General features: G+C 50.3%; 10 protein-coding genes across 10 annotated transcripts; 6 read left to right on the top strand and 4 right to left on the bottom strand.

Moving 5' to 3' along the window:
- Positions 1-518: 518 nt before the first annotated feature.
- pli1 (E3 SUMO-protein ligase pli1) lies at positions 519-2,397 on the top strand (the record flags this gene model as incomplete). Its single annotated transcript, XM_049249527.1, has 6 exons — positions 519-663; positions 737-1,072; positions 1,127-1,413; positions 1,495-1,600; positions 1,653-1,878; positions 1,929-2,397. The coding sequence occupies 6 exons, from the start codon at positions 519-521 to the stop codon at positions 2,395-2,397; spliced, it is 1,569 nt and encodes a 522-aa protein (XP_049111721.1).
- Positions 2,398-3,054: 657 nt separating this feature from the next.
- LOZ57_000423 (uncharacterized protein) lies at positions 3,055-3,930 on the bottom strand (the record flags this gene model as incomplete). The annotated part of the gene is made up of 2 exons (XM_049249526.1): positions 3,055-3,436; positions 3,593-3,930. 2 exons carry the CDS (start codon positions 3,928-3,930, stop codon positions 3,055-3,057), a joined length of 720 nt encoding a protein of 239 aa, XP_049111720.1.
- Positions 3,931-5,181: 1,251 nt separating this feature from the next.
- On the top strand, positions 5,182-6,139 carry LOZ57_000422 (uncharacterized protein; the record flags this gene model as incomplete). The annotated part of the gene is made up of 4 exons (XM_049249525.1): positions 5,182-5,438; positions 5,679-5,796; positions 5,871-5,960; positions 6,008-6,139. The coding sequence occupies 4 exons, from the start codon at positions 5,182-5,184 to the stop codon at positions 6,137-6,139; spliced, it is 597 nt and encodes a 198-aa protein (XP_049111719.1).
- Positions 6,140-6,529: 390 nt separating this feature from the next.
- LOZ57_000421 (uncharacterized protein) lies at positions 6,530-7,916 on the bottom strand (the record flags this gene model as incomplete). Its single annotated transcript, XM_049249524.1, has 8 exons — positions 6,530-6,673; positions 6,726-6,870; positions 6,926-7,010; positions 7,064-7,441; positions 7,497-7,584; positions 7,637-7,747; positions 7,814-7,845; positions 7,904-7,916. 8 exons carry the CDS (start codon positions 7,914-7,916, stop codon positions 6,530-6,532), a joined length of 996 nt encoding a protein of 331 aa, XP_049111718.1.
- Positions 7,917-8,930: 1,014 nt separating this feature from the next.
- On the bottom strand, positions 8,931-9,731 carry LOZ57_000420 (uncharacterized protein; the record flags this gene model as incomplete). Its single annotated transcript, XM_049249523.1, has 5 exons — positions 8,931-9,105; positions 9,210-9,334; positions 9,402-9,425; positions 9,485-9,579; positions 9,680-9,731. The coding sequence occupies 5 exons, from the start codon at positions 9,729-9,731 to the stop codon at positions 8,931-8,933; spliced, it is 471 nt and encodes a 156-aa protein (XP_049111717.1).
- A 596-nt stretch (positions 9,732-10,327) lies between these two features.
- On the top strand, positions 10,328-10,763 carry LOZ57_000419 (uncharacterized protein; the record flags this gene model as incomplete). The annotated part of the gene is made up of 2 exons (XM_049249522.1): positions 10,328-10,379; positions 10,444-10,763. The coding sequence occupies 2 exons, from the start codon at positions 10,328-10,330 to the stop codon at positions 10,761-10,763; spliced, it is 372 nt and encodes a 123-aa protein (XP_049111716.1).
- Positions 10,764-11,307: 544 nt separating this feature from the next.
- sap49 (Spliceosome-associated protein 49) lies at positions 11,308-12,478 on the bottom strand (the record flags this gene model as incomplete). The annotated part of the gene is made up of 3 exons (XM_049249521.1): positions 11,308-11,967; positions 12,022-12,397; positions 12,459-12,478. 3 exons carry the CDS (start codon positions 12,476-12,478, stop codon positions 11,308-11,310), a joined length of 1,056 nt encoding a protein of 351 aa, XP_049111715.1.
- Positions 12,479-12,825: 347 nt separating this feature from the next.
- Positions 12,826-13,448, top strand: LOZ57_000417 (uncharacterized protein; the record flags this gene model as incomplete). Its single annotated transcript, XM_049249520.1, has 5 exons — positions 12,826-12,852; positions 12,916-12,962; positions 13,031-13,063; positions 13,122-13,158; positions 13,215-13,448. The coding sequence occupies 5 exons, from the start codon at positions 12,826-12,828 to the stop codon at positions 13,446-13,448; spliced, it is 378 nt and encodes a 125-aa protein (XP_049111714.1).
- Positions 13,449-14,173: 725 nt separating this feature from the next.
- On the top strand, positions 14,174-15,020 carry FLX1 (mitochondrial FAD carrier protein flx1; the record flags this gene model as incomplete). Its single annotated transcript, XM_049249519.1, has 2 exons — positions 14,174-14,402; positions 14,479-15,020. The coding sequence occupies 2 exons, from the start codon at positions 14,174-14,176 to the stop codon at positions 15,018-15,020; spliced, it is 771 nt and encodes a 256-aa protein (XP_049111713.1).
- A 289-nt stretch (positions 15,021-15,309) lies between these two features.
- On the top strand, positions 15,310-16,349 carry LOZ57_000415 (uncharacterized protein; the record flags this gene model as incomplete). Its single annotated transcript, XM_049249518.1, has 2 exons — positions 15,310-15,714; positions 15,801-16,349. 2 exons carry the CDS (start codon positions 15,310-15,312, stop codon positions 16,347-16,349), a joined length of 954 nt encoding a protein of 317 aa, XP_049111712.1.
- Between the last annotated feature and the right edge of the window lie 1,258 nt (positions 16,350-17,607).

Raw genomic sequence — 17,607 nt, 5'->3', positions numbered from 1 at the left:
ATGCGGTAAGAACTACAGAGTACAGAATTTTATTGTTGTTTTAGCTTGGATCTCCTTGTTACAATTTCTCGCTGTAGTTCTACTTAGGCAGCTACGGAGTAGACCTGAGAGACAATGAGAGCGTCCATACCTTTCCCACAAACAATATGCTAACCCGATCCGGTGTAGCCAACCGATTGATGCCTAGCATGATGATTATATAATCCGATCCATACTTTGGTGCCTTCCTTATGTCATCATCCTATCGTTCACGATATCACTCAATGTTCATAGAAAGAAGTTTCCGGCAATGAAAAACCACCTTGAGTGTGCACCACTTTTTCAGGAGCTAATCTAGCAGCAGGAAGGCCTTAGAGTCACCTTTTTCTCTCCACAATGCTTTCGTCTGCACTCATCTCCAACTTCCACCGCCAAAAGCTATCTGATTCTCATTAGTTAGAGCACCATCTTCTTTTCTTCAACACCATTCCCGGTTTCACACTAAACCTGCTGAATTCCAGCAGATAATTCTCTTCAATATGCCAACACCTCCTCAGCCATATATGCAGCATGTCACTGCCCTGGTTAAGTCTCTCCTCAATGCGCAGCTCAAAGTGATTCTGCGCAATGAACACCTGCCTGTGTCAGGGGTAAAGCATGTACTGCAATTAAGGATATTGAATCGTAAGCTCTTTCATTAGCTATTTTTAATGCTGCTTAATATCTGCTAATCCTTATCTGTCCCCTCTAAAAACAGATATACAATCAGTGGCGCATATCCCCGCGGAATTTGAACGGCTAAAGGCAAGCATTTATTTCACAGCGAAGAATTCACTGTCAACTACGCCCGATCAATCTCCCTCGTCTCATCCAATGCCTTCGCATGCACCGACCCAGCCTTTACCAACTCCCAGGCCAGCATTTTCTACAACAATAACACCCCCATATTCAACTTCGACTGGTATTTACACGTTACCCCCCTTCCAAAAATATCAAATTCGATCTGACATGAATATCCCAGTTTCTCCAATTTTTAAGGAGAGCCCCTTTTATACTATCCTCGAACCCTTAACCTCCGTGGCAGAATGCAAAAGTGAGATTTTCTACACATCTCCATTTTCTCCATGCCCCGCTAACCATTGAACAGTTCGTGAGACCGCAAGGGATGTGGTAGAGCTCAAATTCCATCTTACTGAGTCTGTGGCTGCGAGGTTCCAGACTGAATCAGACTTACGTGTTATGGTATATTGCACTGCTGATACCGGATTAAATCAATATTCAAAGTCCGACATCTCATTTCCCCACCAAGTGGAATTAAAGGTCAACCTTGATGAGGTTAAAACCAACCTTAGAGGGCTGAAAAATAAGCCTGGCACTACGAGGCCAGCGGACATTACGAATTTTGTTCGCAAAAAGGCCGGCTATGTTAATCACGTATCTATAACCTATGCTCTAACTCAAAAGGCAAGCAACCTGGAACTTTGATCCAAATACCGATACTAACATGATGATAAGAAATTCTTCGTTATTGTTAACCTTGTCAAGAAACATTCTGTTGAAGAACTTGTCGAAAAGTTGAAAAGCAAGCCATTGATAACAACGGAGCAAGTCATTAGAGAAAGTAAGACCGACAGTCCGAAATTTAAATGTTTCAAAATTCTGATATTTCAAAGTGAAAAGCAAGGCCGAAGATACAGATATTGTGGCTACATCAAGTATTATGTCCCTCAAGTGCCCATTATCAACGCTTCGCATTGCAATTCCCTGTCGCACGGTTTTGTGTTCTCACAGTCAATGCTTCGATGCCGTGTCATTCCTTCAGCTGCAAGAACAGGCGCCTACATGGACCTGCCCCGTCTGTAATAAAGTGACTTCGTTTGAAGGCCTTCAAATCGATCAGTATGGTACCTATATATACATGTCCCATGCCTTCAAGCTAATTAATAAAGATATTTTGACGATATACTTAAATCAACGTCCACGGATACCGACCAAGTGACGATCGAGCCAAACGGGGAGTGGTCCAAACCCGGCGACCGAGACCCAACAACTGAAACCCAAGCACACACACCTGCACTTAACGATGACGATGATTTGATAGAAATCCAAGACTCGCGCCTTTTATCACTAAAACAAGAGCCCTCGGCCTTCCAAATACCGCTTCCGCCATCAATCACCCCGACCCCTTCTTCGCGTGAAGCATCCTTAGTCTCACCAGCTCGGGTTTCAACCAATAAACGGTCGGCAAGCCAGGTCATTGACTTAACGGGTAGCGACGACGAAGAACCTCCACGGCCAGCGAAGCGACCAACGCTTCCTAACAGCGCATCTTTGAACGGGTTCCGAAGGCAAAGCTACGATTACCGTGTAGACGCTAATTACAGAAGTTCGCTTTCAAATTCTAACAGCAATTACTAATTTTCATTTTAAACATACATGAGAGGGATTTTTATTAAATATCTAGTTTAGCCGGACTGTTGGCAGCATTTTTTTCTTTAGGTGCATATCTCCATGTGAGGAGTCTAAGGTGGGTATCATTTTGCGGGTTGCAACAGATTCAGGCGGACGTAGATTATTTTTCGTGTGGGATCTGCTTTTTCCCAGCCATTCAATGCATACAATTCTCTATTGAAAGAGGATGGCCCCGGTTTCAGTCACTGTACAATCTAATTTTTTATGTTTCGATCGATTTTGTCGTGCATTGTAGGTATTTACCTGCGCTAACTCCGTTCACTGCTGTCTTCTTCCTAGTAGCTGATATGTGTTCCTATTACGATTTTATACATAAGGAAAAGCTATTGGATTTAAGGGTAAATACTAATGCACCCTGTAGGCAGATAAAGCAAGGACTTTCGGGATCAGATTACTGCTATTTTTGAACCCTCCGTGGCGCGATTAGGTTTTTTTTGGATATTAGAGAAAAGGCCAACTACTCTGTACAGAAGTAGCTATTATATCTTTCTTCTTAGTTATGTCTGAACTTCCATACTTTTTCATTTCCACTTGATACAAACGGGAGGGAATTATCAATGGCTCTACCCATAAAACAGCTAGCTAAATAAGACAAAAATGCTTTTATAGGCCCGCAGTGAGAGCTGGAGATGACTCCAAATCATGTAAAACTTCATCGACACTCTCATACCTTTCTGCCCAGCACTTGCTGACTACTGTCTGAATATTTATGGGCAATTCATCTAAAGCCGGGAATTCCCTCGCGCGTAGAAGTCGCTGGACATCCACACTCTGTTGGTCGGGATACAGTCGATGTCCGACAGTCATCTCATATATCAAAGTCCCAAGAGTAAATATTTCATCTTTGATCGTTAATACTAGGTTATCCTCAAACACTCTCTCTGGAGATAATGGGAGCTGATACCGAGTGGCATAGCAAACCTTTGGCAGAGTACCGTCTATCATTGAGCCGCCAAAATCAGCCAAAACTATCGAACCATCATCTCTGATAAGAAAGTTATGACAACCAATATCGCAATGGATCACATTTTTGGAGTGGATATATTATGGCTTTAGTGGCTTGCATAGGCCAGCTAGAGTAGAGCTCACAGTTAGAACAAAATATACAGAGCATAGAGACGTATACTGAAGGGTCACTAACAGAGGTCTCTGTTCAGGATATTCAGAAAGAGCAAGTTTCTCTGCTAGCGTTCCCCCAGGCAAATATTGAAAAACAAGCCCGCTGGGAACCCCGTTTGATTGATCGGTGCTGGACTGATACTCCCCATAGTATTGGAGAATAACTTGGTGATGGCCAAGACGCTCATATATCTGTTTTTCCACAGGTAAAAGATCGGGTACTACGGGGTGCTCCAAGGACTCCTTCACGACATATCCAGTATCACCAATGCGGATAACGTGAGCAAAACAGCCAATTCCCGCAAGCCAAATATCACTTTTAACTGCATTATCCAATGCGTCTTTCCAGGCGGTTGTCATCACAAAGCGAGCAGAGAGTATCTAGATTATAATAACGATTGGGATTAGAGTTGTTGATACTCGCTCGTAGTTAGTTAATTAAAGTTAAGCGCTGCAAGGAAACGACTCAGGCACATAACTTTACTTAAATGCGAAAGGGGACGATGGCGAAAACGAAGAAACAGATATGGGTTTGCTTTGGTTAGTTGTCTTCGGGTTTAGTATGTCTTGCTAATTTTACTCTGTTTATGAACAAATCAAAGGTCATCGGCTCGTCTTTTACATGTACACAACTATGGAGGATCTAGGGCGTCGGCACTACATTAACTCTATCTAGGCTGAAGGGGTGGTCAGGGCAATTCAGAATCAATACTCCGTACACTGTCAAAATATTACTTTCTAGAATCATTAAGCATGGTCACATCGATTAAAAATGCAGGGGATAAGAGGCCAGGAACCAGCCTAAAGCGTGAAAACATCTAACCAGTAATACCCGAAATGAACGGCGAGCAAACAACCTCAATCTAAGGCTTCGGTCTGCTGAGTAGAGGGTTTAAACTGTACGATTCGCCAGCCGCTGGTATGAAGGCTGAAGATAACAACGTAAGCCGACAAATCAGCGCTCACAGGGATGCCCTAGATCAATAGGTTGAAATGAACGTGAGTACAGTCGCTGTAGAGGGCGAAGGGAAATATGTCAATCCAACGTGGCCGTCTGGAATCAATACCCTCTCAAGAGAGACAACTTGTAAGTCTGAAGATTAAGTGTCTGTGATTCACAAATTGACTATCAATGATGGCCTGCAATTATGAAATACGGCCGGACACATCCCACTGGATGGGATTGGGCAATGCGGGCTATGGGTTAAAAGGATGTAATGACATGGTTAATGAAACGATGATGGTGGACTGGGATCGGACGCAACAGAGAACTGCTCCGACTTGCCTGGATGTTGAGATGAGGCTGGACGGGCGCTGTCAACTGCCATCCCGGAATTTCGGATTAACATGTCTTCCGAGCTGATAATCCACCACCAAACACAACCACGGAATACGGAGTAGTTGACTGGTTGGCGCTTTATTAATTAGAATCGCAGGCACCGGAATCACGGGAGGAGACAATTACATCAACGTCTCGCTACACAGCTCTCTCTACAGAACCCGATACCTCTGAAGCTGAGATTGTCTCACAGATTGTTCTTCTATAATAACATACCGAATTCAAGCATTCAACCCCGTCTTCGTATCTGCTCACAAGACTAAGCAGCAGAAATGTCCTTCGACACGACACCGACCCCCTCATTCAACGCCTCCGATCCTCACGCGCGGTTTCTAAATTCCTCATGTCTTGATCTCCTACTCATTGAACTGGTGCCCATGGCCGAACGATTAGTTCAGGAACTCGATTCCAAGAATTCATCCGATGAAACAAACGGCGTCAAGGTATTAGATGACGAAGAGTTGAGAGAAGCTGCCTTCTATAGGCTAGAAAGTCTAGGATACCGTGTTGGACAGGGTTTAGCGGAGCGGTGAGTGAGAAGAGGGTCTTCTTTTTGAGCGGTGATATACAATTACAAGAACAAGTTCTGCGTGTGGGGATGAAGGTTACCAAACCGGGAACCTGAGCTGTCTACGAGTAATTATGTGGCTATTATAGAGCCCGTAGCGACATTCCTCTGTTGTAGCAATGCCAGACTGCCGGATTTGCAATTGTTCTCAAGCGTTTCCACCCTTCTCCATACCTTCTAGCTAACTCTGATTCCCTCCAGTTTCTCCCGCGATCGTCCACGCTTCACTGATAATCTCGACGTAATCAAATTCCTGTGCAAAGATATGTGGACAATTCTTTTTAGAAAGCAGATAGATAACCTGAAAACAAACCACCGAGTACGTTACCCAAGGTCGTTCCCATCTACACTCGATTCGACTGTTTTTCTGACATATTGTGGCGGTGAATACAGGGCGTATATGTTCTTACAGATAACTCATTTCGACCCTTTCAGCGTATGAGTATGGCGGTTCGAAGCGAAGCTGTGTCTAAAGCACAAATGGTAATATCGGTCGCCCCATATAAACAAACAGCTACTAACATCAATAGCACTTATGGTTCCCATGTGGTATCATTCGCGGATTATTGGCAAATTTAGGTATCAGTGCTACAGTGCAGGCCGAGTCGGCGGATTTACCTGGTGCCACGTTTCAAATCAAGACAAGCCCTCCAAAATCATGAAATTGTTGCATGCTAGAGCGTCTTAAACAAAAACTCGGGAATATTTCGAATTCGAATCGTCCTACATGACAAGGGCGTTACGCGGAGATTTGCGGTATAAAGATATGGTTCCGGAAGCGCGACAAGGTCTCGTTTAACATCATAATTTTATTCAGTTATGCGGTATATCTACCTGCATGGTCTACCGCGAAACTCGACTTGAGCCCCCCCATCCGTCTGCAACGTGCTACCTCTGATTTACAACCTGCCGATCAACAAATATCATTAGTAAGATGTTCTCACTGGCGCAACAACGACAGTCCATTCCTCAGAGACAATGATGCAAATCGATGGTTGCACAAACGGTGGTGGTGAATCAGACATTATGTCCAATCAAGGCGGCAGGTGTTTTTACTTTTGAGCAGGAGGATTTTTGACGAAGTCAATACCCTTCTCGATGTTGCCTTTGAGACCCTTAAGGCAGACCTCGAGAAGCTGCTTCTCTTTCTCGGAGGCGTTGCCGAGGATATCGATAGCTTTTTCGGCACCGGAAGTCTGTACATAATGTAAGCTAACTAGAAGAGCTCAGAAACATAAGGGTACTTACTCCAAGTTCAACGGGGGTCGAAAAGAATTCCAATCCAGTCTGCTTAACGATAGCGTCACCGCCCTGAACTCCTGGAAGGTAAACAAATGTGGGTTCAATAATGCCTTTCTCGCCCTTAGCAGCCTTGATCACACGTTCGGCGAATCTGCTGCCGTCAGCGATACTACTACAACACGCCAAATGCCCAGGTTATAACATACCGGTATCCAGCGTACGCCATAGAGAGGGTTGCAGATCCGGCGCCATTCTTAGCCTGGACGACTTCGTCACCACCGAATTGAACGCCTAGTGGAAACTGAGTTAAACCATGTAACAAAGAGCAAACACGATAGGCTTACGGTGAACGAGAGCATCATATTTATCCGCTGGGATTTCAAAGGCAGGCTTGGCTTGGCTGAACATCGGAACGATGGTGTCACCGGAGTGTCCTCCGATGACAGGAATCACGGTTGAGGCAGGGTTCTTCTGGCCAGTGAATTCTTGAGAGAACGTCTCGGAGCGGACAACATCTAGGGTGGTAACGCCAAAAAGTTTCTTTGCGTCGAAAACGCCAGCAGCCTTGAGCACTTCAGCAGCAATTGGGACGGTGGAGTTGACAGGGTTGGAAATGATGAGGACAAATGCCTTAGGGCAGTGTTCGGCAACGCCCTGGATTAATTCCTTAACGATGCCTGCATTAATTTTGAAAAGGTCGTCACGAGTCATGCCAGGCTTGCCTGTCATGGGGGTTAGCACCGGGAACTTGTGCTCGAAATGCAAGGCTTGGCATACGGGGAATTCCAGCAGGAATGATGACAACATCAGTTCCAGTAAGAGCACTCTTCAAGCCATCATTGTCTTTGAGAAAGCCGGTGGTTGCCTGCAGGCAATCGTCAGCAACAGCTACCCCCGCATTTGGAATTATCACTCACGGCAATGGAGGAGATGTGAGACAAGTCAGCCGTGACACCGGGGGTGTTGACAACATCAAAAAGAGCGAGTTCATCAACCAAAGGGCAGATTTTGAGCAAAAGAGAGAGCGGCTATATGAACGAGTTCTGTCAGTCTACCAGTTTAGGAGCAATCATTGTATACAATGAATTATTTACCTGGCCAATGCCACCAGAAGCACCGAGAACAGCTGTAGTACCATTAGAAATATGATCTCCCCTAAGATGACATCCATTTATCGTACTCACCAGCCTTAACCATTGTTGTTGTGTTGAGGAAGGTGACGCGGGGTAATGTAGGATATCTGAAGCTTTAAATCAGAGTAGTTAGTTATCAAGAGCAGGGCAGGGGTGCAAAGTAGTTGGTCCAGCAACTCACCACAAAGTTAATAACAGTGAACTGATGGATGAAATGATTGAAGAGAAACCAGCTTGGAGAGAAGAGGGAGGGGAAGTGAAGTGAGGTCTGAGAGAAGAAGTCGGGCTCGGGAAGTGCCAGTCACATGTTCTGAGAGGGGCTACAAAGCCCGGCGACGGCGCCCAAGGTGGGGAAGCAATTCGGAGGCAAAACCGAGCACCATGACGGAAGTCTATGCATTGGCTTACAATATTCCGCTGTTGAGTTAAACTGAGCCTGTGGCCGCCTTCCGGGAATTTCTCTTGCGAAGTAGAAATCACCCGGCGTGGGGATAAAGTGCTGCTTAGCCGGAACTTTTAGGAACAGCCTGCCGCCGACATGGCTACTGGGAGACTTCTGGCTGAGGTATTACAGAGCACTTTGTACAGCATGGAGCTGTGTTCTAATTTGTGATACCCTGCAGTGATAGGAGGGATACGCGATTGAACTGAAACATAGCTGTTACCAATCCTGCTAGGGGTGTCGTCAGCAAAGCATATGTGCTCGTCCAACGCCTGTTTGCAGCCCAATTGAATAATCAAGTAATGAGACAGGGGTTCAAAAGATGGTCATTAGAGAGCAATTGGTGTCTAGGAGCAGCGTAAAATGAGTATCACAGACATAGCAAAGTCCTCAAGAATGCATCTATCAAGCAATGATCTCATGTTCTCCATTTCACTGGGACATAATAATTCACATCAGAACATCAAAGAAACTCCCGGCTGCCTAGGTCCAACATCAATCCCAGATGTAATAAGCCTGCCCCCCTCCAACCTCACAAGGAACGCTTCCATGCTGAGAGATTTGAGAGGCTGCATCCCCAGCGCTCTAGAGAATAGATATGATTTTCTTTCATTTTGATTCCAGACATCCACATCTTTATTCCTCCTTCTCAGCGGCCTTGCGGGCCTTTACGCCTCGTGGCTTTCGCTCGGGCGTATCCTTCTTTGGGCGCTGGGAGCGTCTGAGGGCACTGGCACGGGCAACAGCGTCTGCGCGGAGGTCTGCGCGGTAACCACCGAGAGTGGCGCGGTTGGCAACACCCTTGTAGACCCTAAAGCGAAGAAAAGACGAACACACAAGGTCAGTCTAACCATTTTGATCCTGTATTTTCATATCTTTCGCCTCGTATTCTCGGAAGAGGGGCCGTTTGCTTACTTGCGGTTGTGGCTGGTACCGGAGATGGGGGTGTTTGCGAGGTGCTTGGCCGGCTGGTTAGCATTGCCAGCCTTCTTGGTGGTGATGGTAAGACCGTTGTTGTCCGCAGTTTGGATTCCGATAGCCTAAGTTTGAAGACTGTGAGCCCATTGCTTCCTGCCTCCCCCGTCTACCGAGACAAATTTGACATACTTTGTTATTGGAGAAACCAGAGTTCTGCACAGAATACAGTCAGCACATTTTAACCCAGATTACATATATCATTGCAGACGAACCTTGCGGCTGTGGATGTTGGTCAAATTTAAGGGATCGCGGGAGAATCTGACACCACCACCACTCTTGCGGTTGACCAGATAGGCGTTCTGGGAGCCTGTCGCACAGATTTATACCATTAGAATCGCATATAACCGACCATCATATCATAGTCTTCGAAGTGCAAAAAGTGTCACGAAAGAAAATGGTCCACGTACGAACAACCTCCCAGACGAGGTCCTCGGAAACATTAGGTCTTGCAGCGGCCATTGTAGCGTATCCGTGTCGGTAGACTGAAAAGGGAGCGAGGACGTTCGACGGCGAGCTTTCGAAATTGTTCCTTGGCCTAGACGGCAACGCTGCTTCTTTCGATTAATTGTTGTGTATTTTGAAGTCTTGGCGTTCAGCGACTGGCGGAGCCCTGTGATTGGCTTCGCTAACATGCCCCCTTTAAGCCTAGATTACATCACCTGCTTAGTAATTTATCTTGTATCGGAGATATATTTTCCCTCTGCCGGGCTGCAGTCGCCAAGGCGCAGCCCTGCATTTGTCCGTCATCAGATCGTCGCAAGCTTGTGGCATTGCTCTCAAGAAGAACGAAAGAAGTGATTCGAATCTCAGGGCTGCGAACTAGCTCGTAAACTGAGCTGGTTTCAGGCCTTTTATTCAAACAAGTTGTATCCCTCCTTTTCGCTCGTTTGTCCCCTATTCAACTCGTTGCAACTCGATCCGTGATATACCATACCCCCCTCCCGGCGATACCGATTCATTCATTATTGCTCTATTTTCAACAACCCGAAAATCCATCTCAAAGATATTATTCCCAGGATATATCTTCCCCACTTAATACCCAACTTCTCTCCACGATGGGCTACCTCCTCTACTCGCTCACCCTCTCCGTCCTCATCGTCGGCACAAGTAAGAACCACCACCACAAAGAACCCCTTCTGCCCACAGCCACTCACTCACCCCTGCTTCACAGTCCTCATCATTTTCCGCAGCCGCTGGATCCATCTCGTCGCTCTGCCCGAGCACATCTACCACCGCCTCCCGACCACCTTCCACGGCGACGCCGAACTCGGCCTGTCGTCCGCCGATTTCAACCTCGCGTCCAATATCGTCGAAGGCGACAACCGCGGCGGGCTGGACGAGCGCGGCAAAAGAGAAGTGCTCAAGATCATGAGGAGCCAGCGCGTGGACTTCAACGAGGCGCGAAAGATCTACATGGAGAAGCGATTTGCGAAGAATAACATTGGCCCCGACGGCATGCCGAAAGACCCGAAATTCGTTTCCTTTTCGTGACGTGGAATACTTTGATACTTCTTCTCCTTTGTTCTTGATTTTTTTGCTTGCGGGTTGAGCGGTTTACTTTCTATAGGCCGCGCTTGAATGTATGCATTCGCGAGGTTTGGGTAATTTCTATGTTACTGGTTCAAAGCACCGGCGTCTTTGAAATGCTACTGATACACACACATCCACTCCCTTCTTCCCTTTTGTTGGATTTTCCTCTATACCCGTCTTGTGGCTAAAGGGTAATACTCTTGCGATTCAATTCCTTGAGTCTCTCCTTTTCGAATTCCTGATCGTCATATCCTTTGATTGTATTAGTTCTATATCACATCTTGCAATGTGTTTTGAGCATACTTAATGGAAAATATCTCCCTTTATTCTATCTCCCAGCTTCCCACCACGTCTCGCTACCTTAGACTCCAACTTAAAGTTGACCATCGGAGACGGGAGCGACGGTATGGAGTACCCAACAGTATCCTCGAGAGCCCGCATCTTCCCGTATCAGATACGCGCATACAGCCTCAATTTTAACTCTAACTCTGTAGCACCACGCCTCTCATCGACCTCGTCCATAGCCGACCTGCTGAAATCCCGGTGGTAATTGGCCGGGGGGCGGACCATGCCCGCCGACGGGCGGCACGCCGAAGCCAGGAGGTGGCGCAGGCTGGCCATATCTCTGAGGGAGAGGAGGGGCTGCAAAGCCGGGAGGCGGACCTCCGTAGCCAACCTGCGACGGCGGCGGGCGGGCAGGCAAGCCGGCGGGAGGCGTGGCGAGAGATGCTGCGAGCGGTTGTGGCGGAGGAACAGCCCGGTGAGGCGGCTGCGGCGGCATATTCGAGTACGGCCCGTTGGGCATGGGCGCGCCTCTGCCGGCGCCGTAGTCTGGCGGCGCAGTGCTCATGGGGCGGCTGAGGTCGCCGTTGATCATGGGCGTAGGGGCGATTGGGGGCGGTGGAGGGCCGCCGGGCAGCTGTGGCGGTATGGCTTGGGTCTGGGGCTGAACGTTGTGTTTGCGAGCCTGGGCTGCCAGCATTCGTTCTGCTTCGTCGCCGTGTCGTTCTCCCTTGCCGTCTTTCTTGTAGGCGTATTGGACGGAGATTTCTTTGTTCATCAGGTACTGGCCGTTCATGTTGTTCACGGCGTCGTCGGAGGCTTCGAAGTTAGAGAAGGAAACGAAGCCGTAGCCTTTGGATAAATTGGCATCATCGCGAGCGACCTGCCCACCCAATTAGTATCTTATAAGAGAGCCAAACAACAGGCCGACACTCACCTTCGGCATCGACACCAGCGACCCAAACCTGCTAAAAGTATCATACAACATCTGCTCCGTAACCATGGGATCCAGATTCCCCACGAACAGCTCCGCGCCCACCTCGACGGTCTTCTGTTTATCCGCCGACGCCTTATTGACCCGAATCGGCTTGCCATACAGGCGCACCTGGTTCATAATGCGCGAGGCATACTCGGCATCCTCCTCGCTGATGAACTCGACGAAACCGTAGCCCTGGTGCGCCTGGGTGACACGGTCTTTGGGAAGGTGGACGTTAACGATGCGGCCGGCCTGGAGCATCAGCTCCCAGACCAGGCTGTCCGTCACGCGCTCATCGAGGTTGCCCACGTATACCGTCGCTTCTTTATCCTGCTCCCTGGAAGCTTGTCAGCGCTGCTGGTCCGGACGCGGTTAGATGGGTGTGCGGGCGTGCGTACCAGTGTCTAGCTCCCGACATGATGAATCGAAGACAGTGCCTGTTCCTTGCGTGTTTGTGACGATAATTACCCGAACACTGAAAGCTCTCGAAGCGGCACCGGCGGAAGCTTTGGTATGTAGACAGGTCGGCCGGCGGAAACGAAGTTTGAACGTAAGGTTGCTGGGCCCAGAACAAACATTCCAAACAACGTCCAAACCCAAAACTGCAAAACCGTAAAAGTTGCGAACCTCCATCGACAGGTTCGTGCCCCGACTTTGAACGAACAGCCCCCCCTTTGCTCGCAGCCAGGCAGAGAACCCGAGCAGCTTGCAAATCATCATTGTGCGAAATTAACTCAGAACCGCTTTACCCACCCGGCTGTCAAAATGGTTCAATTCTCCGAAGAAACCAAGGTAAGCTTACCGCCAACAACTGCACCGCCATAGCAGCGCACCAGGCTAATTATCGGCATTCAGGAACGCATCACCAAGGTGATCGACGTCTCTCGCGTCGCGATCCACTAGTGAGTACTCGAAATTAACCCAGAATAGTCCTTTGAAGACGCAAGATGGACTCATACATCGATACCAGCGGGTATCTCCCCTTGATCATCTACCTCGGTGAGTCTTGACTTTCTTTGCAACGGGAACGATTCTAGAACAGCCCAGCTAATAGTTTATAGGCTACACCTACAGCGAACCGCGACCGGCGCTTTTCAAGTATGATTTAGTCACGCATCCCGACAATGTATGCTCTATACTGATTGTCCGCGCAGGCTCTTCTCGCCTCTCGCATAGACTCGAGACTCAACGACCTTGCAAACGCCTACGCAGCGTATTTCCCGCTTCCATCGAATATACAATGGGCAAGTTTGGGCCTATTTAAACCTATGTCGAGAACAGGAGCCGATCTTGTGAATGGTCAGAGTCTTTTTTTTTTTGGAAAGGGGCCCTTACTTCTGGGGTCTGAAAATTTCATTTGCGTGGAGTTTAGAGATGTGTATGACTAGATGGATAGTATTATGGGGAACATGATGGCCAAATTTGCATCGGACTGAAGTATTCGCGTCGCATATAAGTACTATGGGAAGCAGGGCGTGGCAGTAGATGATAGATCATAAGGTGACGCTCCGGCTGGAGGTCGGGTTATGAGTCCGGTGTACCTACCTGGAGATCGCAGAGCAGCATAGTATAGCCAATGAAGCTTTTAAACTGGAAATATTATTGCCCTACCTCGCAGTAGAATAACATTCCCGTTGAAGCACCATGAAGCTTCGCTAGCGTTCCGCCAAAGGCCCTGCAAGAAAAAAAAAAAAAAGCAAAACCATGACCACCAAACCACAACCACACCCTCAACCACCCGCCAAACGAACCTCACACCAACCCTCCGAGACCGCGCACACACCTGCCCTCCAACGCGCGGGCTCTCCACAAAGCATATCCTGAGAGGAGTACGGAGGCGGGAGGGGGGCACGGGACGCCGATTGATGAGCGACGCACGCGGGCTGTCGCCATGGGTCGTGGAGACGGCGGCCGGGTTCACGGCGGGCGTCATCTCGACGCTGGTGGTGCACCCGCTGGACATCATCAAGACGCGACTACAAGGTAAGCCCAGAAAAACAAGCATAACACCGCACCCCATCCATCCATCCATCCAGCGCAAACTCATGAGGGGCCGGCAAGGGCTAACGCGCGCCGGCGAAAACTACCAGTGGACCGGTTCTCGCGGTCGCGCATGGGCAACTCGCTGCGGATCGTGCGCGAGATGGCACAGCACGAGGGCAGCGGCGGCGGTGGGCTGCTGCGGACGTTCTACCGCGGGCTGACGCCGAACGTGGTGGGCAACTCGATCAGCTGGGGGCTGTATTTCCTGTGGTATAGCAAATTGAAAGACGCGCTGCAGACGGTGCGTGGGCGTGAGGAGTTGACGTCGCTGGATTACTTCGTGGCGTCGGGGACGGCGGGTAAGGAGGATCTCTCTCTCTCTCTCTTCCCAGGCTTGAGGCTTATACTTATGCTGATATATGGATTGTGGCCCAGGGATTCTCACGGCCATCCTGACGAACCCGATCTGGGTGATCAAGACACGCATGCTGTCGACGGGCGCGCACGTCGCGGGCGCGTACTCGTCGATGACGCACGGCGTGCGGCAGATCTACCAGACAGAGGGCGCGCGCGGGTTCTACCGCGGGATGGTGCCGGCGCTGTTCGGCGTGGGCCACGGGGCGCTGCAGTTCATGGCGTACGAGCAGCTCAAGCAGTACCGGACACGCAGCAGCACGACGACGACGCGCCTGGGCAACATGGACTACGTGGTGCTGTCGGGGGCGTCGAAGCTGTTCGCGGGCAGCGTGACCTACCCGTACCAGGTGCTGCGGGCGCGGCTGCAGACGTACGACGCAGCGGGCACGTACGGCGGGCTGGGCGACGCGGTGGCGCAGATGTGGCGGCGCGAGGGGGTGGCTGGGTTCTACAAGGGGCTGGGGCCGAATCTCGTGCGCGTGCTGCCCAGCACCTGGGTGACCTTCCTGGTGTACGAGAACATGCGCGCGTACCTGGGGCCGCAGGGAGGTATCATATAACTAGGTAGATCGTTGAATTTTAGGCTATCATCCCTTCATGACCCTACGGCCGCGCGGCGGGAAGGCCGGAGCGCAAGGGCACGCGCTTGGCGGATCCTGCGGGGGAGCGGGCGCACGCATCGGCCGCGGTTTCATCGGCGGCGCTGGTGGAGGGCCCGCGCGTGCGTGACGTCACCGCCACCCAGGCAGGCACATTTCAACTCGCCAGACAGCGACGGGACCATGCGTGAGCATTGACGAACGAAGAGAAGAAAGGAGGACAGAAAGACACAAAGAAAGATCACTTAGAATGCCCCCCGTGCGGATCCGCGGGGCGCGCAACTTCGGCGTCTACGTGCCCGACCTGGACGACGCAGAGCAGCAGGCGGTGTTTGGCGAGCGCAGCAACAACAACGACGACGACGACGACGGCGACGAGGACAAGGAGGAGCCGGACCGGCAGCAAGACACCGACGGCACGACGATGGGCAACGCGCTCAGCGACGGCAAGCACGACGAATACTTCCCCAGCGTCAGCGACGTGCTGTGCGCGCGCGAGATGCTGGCGCGGCGGCGGCGGCTGCCGGTCGAGATTGTCGATGTGATCCTGGACCACGCGGAGTACTGGGCGTCGGCGGAGACGGTGGCGGCCGCGGGCGTCTGCATCGCGCAGGACGGCGACGCCGAGGTGCTGCGCACGCGCGGGCTGTGCGAGGTGTGTATACCTGTCTGTCGTATCAGGATGCCCGTCTACCTACCTACCTACCTACCTACCATCTACTAACTCCTCCCTCCTCGCAGCACCCGTCCTCGTCGCGCCCGCTGCCGCACCGCACGCAGCACCCGTGCCGCAAGATCCGCTTCACCATCCACGCCTGCGACCAGGGCTGGGGCGGCAGCAACAACAGCAACCACCCCGCGACGTTCCTGCGCCGCAACCCGCTGACGGGCCGCGACGAGCCCGTGCCCGCGCGCTACGAGGGCTCGTACTCGTGGTTCGACGCCTACCGCATCCCGGCCAACACTGACACCGACGACGACGACGACGCGCCCGACTTCTCCGCCGCCACGCACTTCCTGCCCACCGACACGCGCCTGTGCAGCAACGCCGTGGCCGACCGCGCCGTGGCCGCGCGCGTGATCGAGTGGCACTTCACGGACGCAGAAGACGACGACGATGCCGCGCGCACGGTCGAGCTGGCCGAGGGCCGCGGGCGCGCGACGCTGGACGGCCGCGTGGTGCGCGCGATGGGCGTGGGCGACGCGGTGAGCGTGTGGGCGCGCGCGCGCTTCCCGGGCTGGCAGAACGACGTGCGCCGCGTCGCCGTGCGGCTGTTCTGGGCCGTGTGATTGTCTCTGGTCTTTCTTTTCCGAGCAAGTGCTGCAGCCCCGGCGCCGGGCTGGAGTTCGTTATCTGGTTAGTTAGTTTCCTAGTCAAGCTAAACAACTGGCTGCTGCAGCTTTTCCTGGCCTCTCACCAATAATAATCATGACGCCATCCCATCCAATCGCACAATGATGAGGATTGACCAGAATACGGGGCCCGCCCGTCCATCCCTATCCCGTTTTTGCTTTTCCGGCGTTTTCCCCTTCTTCTCTCTTTTTTTCTTTTGAGTTCCTGGTCCGTTTGACAATTTCGATCCGGCCCGCGCGCCCGATAAACAGGGAACCCAGCTAGCTAGTCTGTACGGAGTAGTTCCTAACTTACTATTTGAAATCATTATTGTAATGTATGGCCCGCCGTTCCGGCAGTTCCAAGCGCCCGCTCCACGCAACACCAACGCGAAGCTAGTCCGCTGCCGGTGGTCTAAATCGGAGTACGGAGCACATCACGTACAGATACGGAGGACGCGAATCGACATGGGGTTGGGAGTGGCCCTGCGGCCTCGTTTCCGCGTATCTGTATATGCCGCGATTGTCGTTGATCGAGGTGCGAACAAAGGATAATAGATGCATAGATAATCATTGAGAATCGACAATAATAGTATTATTATTACGCCGAGGATCCGCGAGGCCAATCAATTCGGTTTTTTGTTTACGAGAAGAAGAGACAAGATACGCCTCGCCTGCCATGCCCTAAATACAGAGAGATAAAAGAGACGAGATAATACGGCAAGTATACGGAGTACATAAAGAAAAAAAAAAAATAAAAAATAAAAAATAAAAATCCAGGGGAAATGAATAAAGAAAAGAAAAGGAGGCTGAAATGACAGGCAAAAAATAGAAACAAACACAAAAACAAAAAATAACTTAACTTTCAAAGGCTTTGGGTGGGCGATTATTTTGTCAAAAATCATGCATCAATTTTTGTTTTTTTTTTTTCTTCTGGTTCCCTCCTGCTGGTGCAAATTCCCCCTCTTTACCATGAAAAAAGAAAACTGTGTCTTGTGTTCTGCCCAAAAAAAAAAAAAAAAAAGAAAAGAAAAACAAACCAAAAGACAATCCTCCTCAAATGTAGACAATATACGCTTGCAATCTCCTCTTCTCCATTTTGTAAAAACCAGTGCTTTGTCAATGCTGCGTATTTTAGGGGAGAGTGGGGTGGGAAGTGGGAATATATCAAAATAGTATGTGTGTGTGTGTGTGCGCGCCTGCTTGCTGTTGTGGA

Source organism: Ophidiomyces ophidiicola, assembly GCF_022830035.1.
Source record: "Ophidiomyces ophidiicola strain CBS 122913 chromosome Unknown scaffold_1, whole genome shotgun sequence".
Lineage (NCBI taxonomy): Eukaryota > Fungi > Ascomycota > Eurotiomycetes > Onygenales > Onygenaceae > Ophidiomyces > Ophidiomyces ophidiicola.
This window is presented reverse-complemented; position numbering and strand designations above follow the sequence as displayed.